Source organism: Chaetodon auriga, chromosome 6, assembly GCF_051107435.1.
Source record: "Chaetodon auriga isolate fChaAug3 chromosome 6, fChaAug3.hap1, whole genome shotgun sequence".
NCBI lineage: Eukaryota > Metazoa > Chordata > Actinopteri > Chaetodontiformes > Chaetodontidae > Chaetodon > Chaetodon auriga.
In genome coordinates, this window is record NC_135079.1 from 20,652,108 (window position 1) to 20,661,644 (window position 9,537).

The 9,537-nt window shown below is 46.1% G+C and overlaps 1 protein-coding gene across 1 annotated transcript in view; it reads left to right on the forward strand.

Moving 5' to 3' along the window:
- The window catches only part of zfpm1 (zinc finger protein, FOG family member 1), a 97,985-nt gene extending 88,745 nt beyond the window's left edge, over positions 1–9,240 (forward strand). Inside the window, exons 5-9 of the mRNA XM_076732658.1 lie at positions 3,546–3,651; positions 4,348–4,596; positions 5,584–5,817; positions 5,987–6,229; positions 6,457–9,240. Of these exons, the coding sequence (XP_076588773.1) occupies positions 3,546–3,651; positions 4,348–4,596; positions 5,584–5,817; positions 5,987–6,229; positions 6,457–9,104 (3,480 nt within the window). The 3' untranslated portion in view covers positions 9,105–9,240. The remainder of the gene's footprint in view (positions 1–3,545; positions 3,652–4,347; positions 4,597–5,583; positions 5,818–5,986; positions 6,230–6,456) is intronic.
- The last annotated feature ends 297 nt before the right edge of the window (positions 9,241–9,537 follow it).

A 9,537-nucleotide genomic window follows, 5' to 3' on the forward strand; every position in this document is an offset into this window, starting at 1 on the left:
GACTGCTGAAATGTCACTGAATGTCAGTGTGATCATCAGGTGTGTATCCAAGACAAGAGAAGACAGCTGGTTTGAAAGAGGTGTCAAGGAGGCCATCTCTGTCAAAGTGGAGCAGCCCTCTCTAAACACAGGAGGGGGTCTGAGACACCACCTGTCCCCACCTTACAGTGCTGTGATAGACACTGTACCTCTGTGCTTTATGGATGAAGCAGCTCGCTCCACCTGAAAAGGGGGAGGAGGGGTTCATCTATAACCTGCTGAGAACGCCATCTCCAGCAAGCACGCTTCAGTGACGTTTGTGACTTTTGCATCTCAGGTCATGTGCTGATCATGTGACTTCTTTGTGTGTATTTCTTGCCAGAGGTACTTCTTTCTTTTTAATAGTCCAGTGATTTTAATAAAGCTTTTACAGAAGTGAATGAGAAACCAACAGCTGCCTGGAAATATTCATAGAAACATATTCATCCAAAAATCTAAAACAGTACTACACTGCTTGTGCCGATGCTCAATTTCAAAACATTTTCTTTGTAAAATGAATGTAGGAGGTTGTATGTGTTCTCTGTGTGTATTGTAGTTCTCTAATGAAGGACATTTAGGGAAGAATTGACTGGGAGGGGAACCAGGTTTTTGGCCTTTTATCACAGATGGAAAGAATGGAGGTCAGATACATGTGCAATGAGAATACTCATCAGTCTGGTTAATCATTTTTTTGGCCAAATGCATGAAATGTGCCAGTTTGTATGAAAGAAGCTTCCTGCTCTGAGTTCTCACTGGTTTAACACCATACTGATAGATTCCTTCATCACTCACATGGAGGTTCATTTTCAAACTGTTCAGCTGTCTTTAAATGCAGAACTGTCGATGACACAACAGAACAATAATCATTGTTACTGGGAATCACTGGAAATTAGGTTTTGAAGACAAAATGCGTATTAGCTTTTAAAGATTTTTACTAGGCTCCCATTGGTGATGTCATTTCTAGAATATTTAAAACAAAATTTAAACGTGCAGAAGTGATAGACTGTAACAGCAGGGTCACAGCAGGGTTCTTGGTATTAAAGTTACTTTTGAGAGCGATGGAAAAAAACACAAAACAAGCAGAATAAACCATCGTGTCGACTTTGACCTTTATTGACAGTAACTGCTCCGTCAGTCAATCGTGAGGTCTCTCAGGTCCAGTGCTGAGGGAATGCTGCCTCCTGGTGGACAATTAACAAAACTACATTAAAGACTAACTGAGCAATGCTGTGCTGCCGTCACACAGTGAGTTTGATCGAGAAGAGATTCAGTCAGTTGAATGAGTTGAATGTATTTGTTATGAAAAGGAAAAACAAAATTGTTTTGGCCGTTTAGAAGTTAGAACAACAGAAGCGCAAACATACAGTATAGTACCTGTCCATGTACCACTTAAACAGACGTCCTCTTCACAGCCATTGCTGTTAAAAGTTGGTAATCTGCAGGCAGGTGGAGCCTCTGCTCCGGTGGGGCTGGCCTTTATAGTGCTGTCTGTTTAAAATAATGAACTGTCTCCTGTGTGCTGACAGAATGAGAATTCAGCATGAGCTTACATACAGTACACTGTTTCCCTGCAGCCCAGACATCACACCAGTTTACTGAGTAACTGCTAAAAAAAATAGAAAAAAAATGTGTGTGTGTGTGTGTGTGTGTGTGCGTGTGTGTGCGTGTGTGTGCATGCATGTGTCCTGGGAGTGATTGTCAGAGGGAATGCGCCTGGTGCCTCACATGAACAAAGAGAAGATTGTACTAAGGATGCACAGGTGTGTGTGTGTGTGTGTGTGTGTGTGTCTGTGTGTCTGTGTGTCTGTGTGTGTGTGTGTGTGTGTGTGTGTGTGTGTGTGTGTCTGCGTGTCTGTGTGTGTGTGTGTGTGTGTGTGTGTGTGTGTGTGTGTGTCTGCGTGTCTGTGTCTGTGTGTCTGTGTGTCTGTCTGTGTGTGTGTGTGTGTGTGTGTGTGTGTGTGTGTGTGTGTCCTGTCTCTCTCATACCTCCACACATACAGACACTGGATGTTGAATCTCCACTCTTTGTCCAGTGTATCCACTGTGGATCTTATTATGGCAGGCGACTGAATAGCAGCCTGTCGACCTCATCAGATCTTCTTTCTCTTCCTTTCCTTCTCTCACTCTCTCCTGGGGCCTCTTCTCCTCTTCTTTTATTCTTCTTCTCCTCTTTTCTTCTCTCTCCTCCTTTATTTTCCATGCAGCTTTGTTCAGCCCGTGCTCCGCTCATTTCCTCATTTCCTTCTTGGGTTGTAATCATCCTCTGCTCGCTGGCGCTCTTTTTATAAATGGCTGTTTACCACTGGCCACACACTGGACAGTACCGTGTGACTGTGTATTCCCAATTGACAGCAATTAGTGCTTGTTTTTTTTCTGTGATTATCTCATGGTCTGCATACTATAAAGCAGCCCAGTTAAAGAAGAGATTGAACACTTGAAAGTGACAATGGCATTATTTTAAGAGCATCTCCCTTATTTGATTTGTTTCCGTATGTTGGGGATAAAGGGAGGCATGAAACAAACACGTGAACCTTTTGGATGACACTTAAGGAGACAGTGAATAAAAGTTTTTATGGAAGTGTTTAATGTTCCAGCTGATTGTCACTACTACTGTATGCAGAGCTTTGACAACCTGCCAGCACTATGAAAAGTTATGAATATGAATCATCAGGTTAGACTTTTGTCTTTTTGGCCACTGTGGTCATTTTCAAGAGAATGCCCCATATGATGCAATGCATATTGTCATTAGTTCATAGCTTATTTGTTCAAAATTAGGCATGGGCAACTATTTTTCAGTGCACACAAAAACACAAATTTTACTTGTTTCAAATAAATAAAGAAAAACGTAAAAGTAATTGCATTTTTCATCAAAAACATATCTGGATTTATATACAAACAATTTACAAACTGCTTGTCGTGTGTGAACTTCACTTCATTTGTGTCTTGTTTTCTTGAGACTCCCCTGACGAGGCTTGATTCACAAATGCTTTTTTTTTTTTCAACAGGGGATTATCTGTAGCCAATCAGATGCCACCTGGTATGATTTGCTGTAATCACGTATCATTAGTCTGCAATTATCAATTAGAACACAAACAGTGAATGAATGTCAAACAGCTGCCTGGTGTCTGGTAGCTGCTCTCCACAGGTGAGTGATCACTCTCCTGCTGTGCATGATTGAGTTGTGAAGGTTTACTCATGCATAACAGGAGAGGCATCACCTAGCAGCTACCAGACTACATGTTTTGTGTGCATTGAAACATATTCATGTGGAGAGAGTCAGAAATATAGAAATCCTGAAATACCTTTTCTAGTGCTTGTGTGAGTGTTCATTAATATTGACTCCATATGTGAAGGGTTGGTCTATTTAAAATCAACAAACAGTGAAAATGCCCTCAGTTTGTCAGAGCTGCTCTTCAAACAGAACCCAAAGACATTTTACAATTTACATTTTTGATATTTTTGTTTGAAAAATTCTTGCTTGCTTGTTCATTCCTCATTTTTGTCTTTCTTTGTGTGTTTGTTTGCAGAACTCGACACTACACACTGTAGTGTGTGAAGATCCAGACTGTTGGATTGGCCTGCTCCCTCTGGCCTCTGACGCCTCAGCCGCCAACTGTACCATCTACAGCCAAGGTGGGTTTTTCTGTCTGACCACAGAGAACACCTCTGGCATCATGTCCATGAATGTGGCTCTTTATGATGCACAGTATGTTCTTGTGACGCAGTCACAGTGTGTGCTGACTGCCTTCAATGCCTAGAGGTAGAGGCTAGTATATCAATAGGTCATGACTGACAATATGTTAAAACACAGTTATAATAACATGAAGTATGTCTTAAGTAAACTAGAATTGTCAACAAGTACTGCACATTAGTGAGCACATAAAAGAGCACATAAAATGTTCTGCTTACAACTGTATTATATTGTGTTTTAATCTATTTAGAAATGCTAAACTAAGGGGTTTAAAGTAAAATGCCATTCTGACAGTCATAGCAAGAAAAGCACAGGTGTAATTAATCACTAATGATAGCTTCATTCCATTCAGGTGTGTCAGTTTCAGGCCTTTTATTGTGGACTTACTGGGACACTTGAATGCATTGAAGCCATCATCAGTGATATTAGTTCCACCTTTGTGATTCCTGCTATGACAAGTCTCTCAGCAGCCAGCACTCCAAAATAGATGCTATTCAGTAACTGGTATGAATAAGAGAAGCTGGTTGTCACCACATCTTACCAAACTAGGAATGACCGTTTTATTGTTCCTAGACAAATTAAAAAGTTCTGTGTCCCTTATCAGTTTCCAATCGTGACGTGAGCCTGTGTGTTTTCAGGTGAGGAGTTGTTCTGTAAAGTGACCAGAGAGCTTGCAGCTGGTGAAAAGCTCTTGGCCTCTCTGTCACCTCCTTCGGACTCCTCTTCCTCCCCATTGGCCCAGCTCTCTCCTCCACTCAGCCTCGTCACCCAGAAACAACCTGTTGTGCAGGAGGAGCCGCTGTACCCAGCAGCGCTGCATTCAGACATCCAGCTCCTCCCACAGCAAGCTGGCATGGCCGCCATCTTGGCCACTGCCGTTGTCAACAGTGAGTGTTGTATTTCAGGCATGAAATTTTTTTTTTTTTTTTTTTTTTTTTGAATTTGTTAGCAGTATAGCCACTTTTTAGAGTATATATTATTTGTTGTATTTAGGAAGGTTCTAATCTGCTTGAGCAAGTTATTGATTAGAATGGATCGAAATCTAAATAATCTGTATCAAAGATACTACAATTCCTTAAGAATATACACTGAATATGTTAAAAGGTCAAAACAGATTCTCCCTCTAATCATTTATACTGTAAGCTTTTTGTCTTGTCAGCTTTTACAGCTTTCATCCAGGCATTGTTATTCTGATTACAGCAATATACCGCAAGCTGGTGCCTGCAGGCCGTTATGTGCTGTAATTTATCAGTCGTCTTAAAGTTGTAATGTTCTCAATGGCCACAAGATGACACTGCAGCTCTTTAACAGCCAGCACCAACTGCAGAGTGTTTTGTCTCCTGTCACTTGTACAGCTTAAAGTTTCCTGTTGGCCATGTGCTGTGCTCATGTCTGGGGCTGATGCCCAAACACACACACACACACACACAAACACATTTGCTGTGACCACTGATAATCATCCTAGATGATCACATATTCCTAGATCTGGTAAAGCTGCAGCAAATAATTGGATGTTGTCAAAAATAACCCAAACAATAAGATGTATGATAGTTATTCAGGATCATTACTTCTGTGCTGTTCCCTTGGATACGCAGAGGAATGGAATGTGTGTGAGGGTGTGTGTATGTGTGGCGACCATGAGTGCTTGCTCAGTCTATTAGAGCTATAGATTGACTTGTGTAAAATGGTTTCTGTGATATACGCAGATATTTTAGATATATCTGCATGCTGTGGATAAGGATACAGATAAAGGCTTTTGGATTAGCACTTGAGGTATTTGAGTCCTAGTCCTTTTCACTATGTTGTACAACGCATACTGATTTGTTGTGTTTTTGTATAATCACCTAATTGTAAATTTATGTTCTGGCTATCAGAGGACATTTTTCCATGCAAGGACTGTGGGATCTGGTATCGCAGTGAAAGGAACCTGCAGGCACACCTTATGTACTACTGCGCAAGCCGCCAGAAGCAGCCGGCCGCAGCCTCATCCCCGCCAGAAGACAAACCCAAGGAGTCCTACCCCAATGAACGCATCTGCCCCTTCCCACAGTGCAACAAGAGCTGCCCCAGTGCCAGCTCACTGGAGATCCACATGCGTACACACAGTGGTGAGAACAAGGTTTATATTTATGCCAAGCAGACTAAGGGCCAACGTTGAGCCTTAAATTGTTTATACTTAAGCAGTGTGCCTTCATTGACCATTTCATTAGGTTGTCTGATAGATGAGCTCATTGTTTGTCCTTTGGACTTATTGTCTCTCTGTCTGTCCTTCCACAGGTGAACGTCCATTTGTCTGTCTCATCTGTCTGTCAGCCTTCACCACGAAAGCAAACTGTGAGCGCCACCTGAAAGTCCACACAGACACACTGAACGGGGTGTGTCATGGCTGTGGCTTTGTCTCCACCACGAGGGACATCCTCTACAGTCATCTGGTCACCAGCCACATGGTTTGCCAGCCTGGATCACGTAGTGAGGTCTACTCCCCAGGTCCAGGCCTTCCCAAGCTGCCCCTTTCTACTGGTAGGTCATACAGTCCTACAAGTGACAAGTGATTTTCAACATCAGAGTGAGTTGTTATTACTTGGTGTTACATGTGACTGTACAGACAATGTTGTAATGTGTTGGTGTTCAAGACTGTCAAGATGTCAAGATTCCCATTTTTATAACTTATCATGGTTCAGAATTTTTGAAATCCATTCAGATGTGAGCTGCTGTTATAGTTCTCTAATCTTGGCTCTCTTCATCAGGTCTCAGTCCAGGAGACTCTGGTGTGGTACTGAAGTGTCAAGTGTGTGGCCACAACTCTGACTCCCCTGCCCAACTTCAGCAGCATGTACGAACCCACCTAGAGGTCAGGGTCCCAGCCGAAAGGAGTCCTACTCCTCGCCAAAGTACTCCATCGTCAGTTGACCACCCCCAGCTCCAGCTGTCTCCCCAGGAGAGGGAGCCCCTAGCTTGTATCCCTAAGCCGGACTCATCCAGCCCGGGGGCGAACGGCAGCTCAGCCACGCCTCGAGACTACAGTCCAACAGATACCACAACCACTGACCTAAAGATCAAAGAGGAGCCTCATTCAGATACCGAGACAGAAGAGCAGCAAATGGATATCAAGGAGGATGGAGAAGAGGAGGATGTTGGTGGAGAGGAGGAGAATCAAGAAACAAGAAGGAAGATAAAGGAGGGGGAAACTGCCACCTCCTCCTGTCAGTCATCCAATTCTCCAAAGAGTCCAGCCACCACAACTGTGAAGGCAGAACCAACTAGTCCCACCCCTGGTTCTAGCCCTGCCCATGTGGGAGGTACAGGGTCAGTTCTTCCAGGAGGAGCAATTTTCCTGCCTCAGTACATGTTTAACCCTGAGGCAGCCATTTTGCCTCAGGCGTCAGAGATATTGGCTAAAATGTCAGAAATGGTCCACAGCCGTCTGAAACAGGGCCAGACAGTTCCTCAGAACAACCCAGCGGCCTTTTTCCCCTCTGGACCGACTGCACCTACAGCCACAGCCACTCCGCCTCACAAAGGAGCCACCTGCTTTGAGTGTGATATCACCTTCAACAACATTAACAACTTCTATGCACATAAGAGGCTGTACTGCTCCAGTAGGCACCATGGAGAAGGTGCAACCTCAGCTTCAGGCCCTGGATCAACAAGGGATGCAGCCCCAGTCACGGTGCCTTCCAGTGGTGCACATGGCTCGACCGCATCTCCTCAGGGTGGAGCAGTAAGTAGAGCAGCCTCTGCCTCTCCCACTGACTCTGACCCTCCTGCAGGAAGTGGAGCCACAGAACCTAGGAGGGTTGTGGAAGTGAAGACTGAAACTCCTGTTGGGAGAGAGGGAATATCATCTTCTTCTGAAGGGGAAGGCGTAGGTGGAGGTGTTGGAGGAGGAGGTGGAGGAGGAAGAGCAAGCGAAGGCAGCCAGAGTCCTGCTAGTGGTTCTGCAGAGGACCTAGAGGACGATCCTAATAGAACCTTCTGTGAGGCCTGCAACATCCGTTTCAGCCGTCATGATAACTATACTGTTCACAAACGCTTCTACTGTGCATCCCGCCATGACCCATCCAACCAACGATCTGTACATATGACCAAGGCAACCACCACAGCAGCCTTCCATCCCCAGCCCATCCGTACACGCAAGAGGAAGAAGATGTATGAGATTCACATGGCCAGAACTGAAGCCTTGGCTAATGCTGCAGCTGCCGCTGCTGCTGCCAGTGCTGCTGCCTCCGCCCCATCTCCCTCCATTCTGGGTTTGGCCGTGAAGCAAGAAGTTTCTCCCAGTGGAGCAGGCAGCTCCAGCCCTGAAGGAGATGGCCCAATTGACCTGAGCAAGAGGCCCCGTCTGAGAGAGGTTCCACGGCACAGCAGTAGCAGTATTCTCCCTGCGCTGCCTCTTAGTGACTACCACAAGTGCACCGCCTGCAGTATCAGCTTCAATAGTATTGAGAACTATCTGGCTCATAAAACATATTATTGTCCTGCCACCACCCTACAGCCCCACACCTTGGAGCAGCTTCACAGGCTCAAGAGATCAGCTTCTACCTCTCCCAAAAGCAGGCCTCAGCAAGAGCGCCCAGATCTTCAGCACCCTATGGAGGCTAAAGCTCTCCCTGCAGAGTGGGTTGCCCAGGCTCAAGGCACGTCACCCAGTCCTCACCCCTCTGCCTTACCTGCCTCCAATACCACATCTCCACCCCATACAACCACCACACTTGCAGCCACCCCAGGAGCTGGAGCCAAAGGTGTAAGTGTCGGTTCCCCACAGGTGATCTGCCCATACTGCCCTAATAGGCTCATCACCTGTGACCTGATGGAGCACTTCAAGACTACCCACGGCCTGGTTGTAACCATTCAGCCACCCCAGGAGGCCCTGCCCCAGCCAGGCAGTGCTGTGAGCCGCAGCCCCAGCCTTAGTCCCAGGGACGGAGCTACTGCAACCACCTCCATCACCCCAACCAGCCAGCCCAGACTGGTCTCCCGACTGCACCGAGACAGCATCAATGGACAGGCAAGGAGCGGTACAGCTTCTCCTGCCTCCCCACTGGTAAATGGCAGCCCTTCGGCTGGAGATGGATCACCGTCGGCCGGCTCACCTCTGCCTGTGTCTCCCCCAAGGGCTCCCTCTCTGACTTTGTCACCTGTGCCTGAGATCCCAAGGGAGACGGTGGGGTCATCCCACCTTCCAAACAAGGCTGCCCCAACCGTGGCCTCCCATCCTGTTCCAACACCCCAGCCCACCCCCATGCCTGGCCCTAAAACCACAGTGATCTCCCCTGTCCAGAACGGTAACTCCCGCTTCTGTCGGCTGTGCAACATCAAGTTCAGCAGCCTCTCCACATTCATAGCTCATAAGAAATACTACTGCTCTTCCCACAGTGCCGAACATGTCAAGTGAGCCAAGTAATTCTTTTTTTCCTCTTCCTCTTCCCCTTCCTTTATCTTTCTGAGTGAAGGCTTTCCTTCCCTAAGTTCCAAGAAGCTCAGATGTCCCTCCTCCTCTGCCAGTCCTCCCACATCGGTGCCAAATGGCACTCAGCTGGCATGACCATGAATGACAATGAATGACTGTTACTCACCTGGCGGGGCCTGATGTCCAGCTGCTCCAGAGCAGAATTTGCAGGTGGTGTTACTAATGTATGAACTGATGTTCCTCCTCCTATGGGTCAAAGTTTGTAGTACACTAAGAGCTGAGACGGATGCTACCTGCACATACTGGTGTGCCCACGTCCCCTAGATCACTCTCTGTCTTAGTACCCTAGTCCCTAATTAAACATCTACCACTTCCAGGCCTCACAGTATGTTGCATTAGGGGACGTTAAAAAGATCGA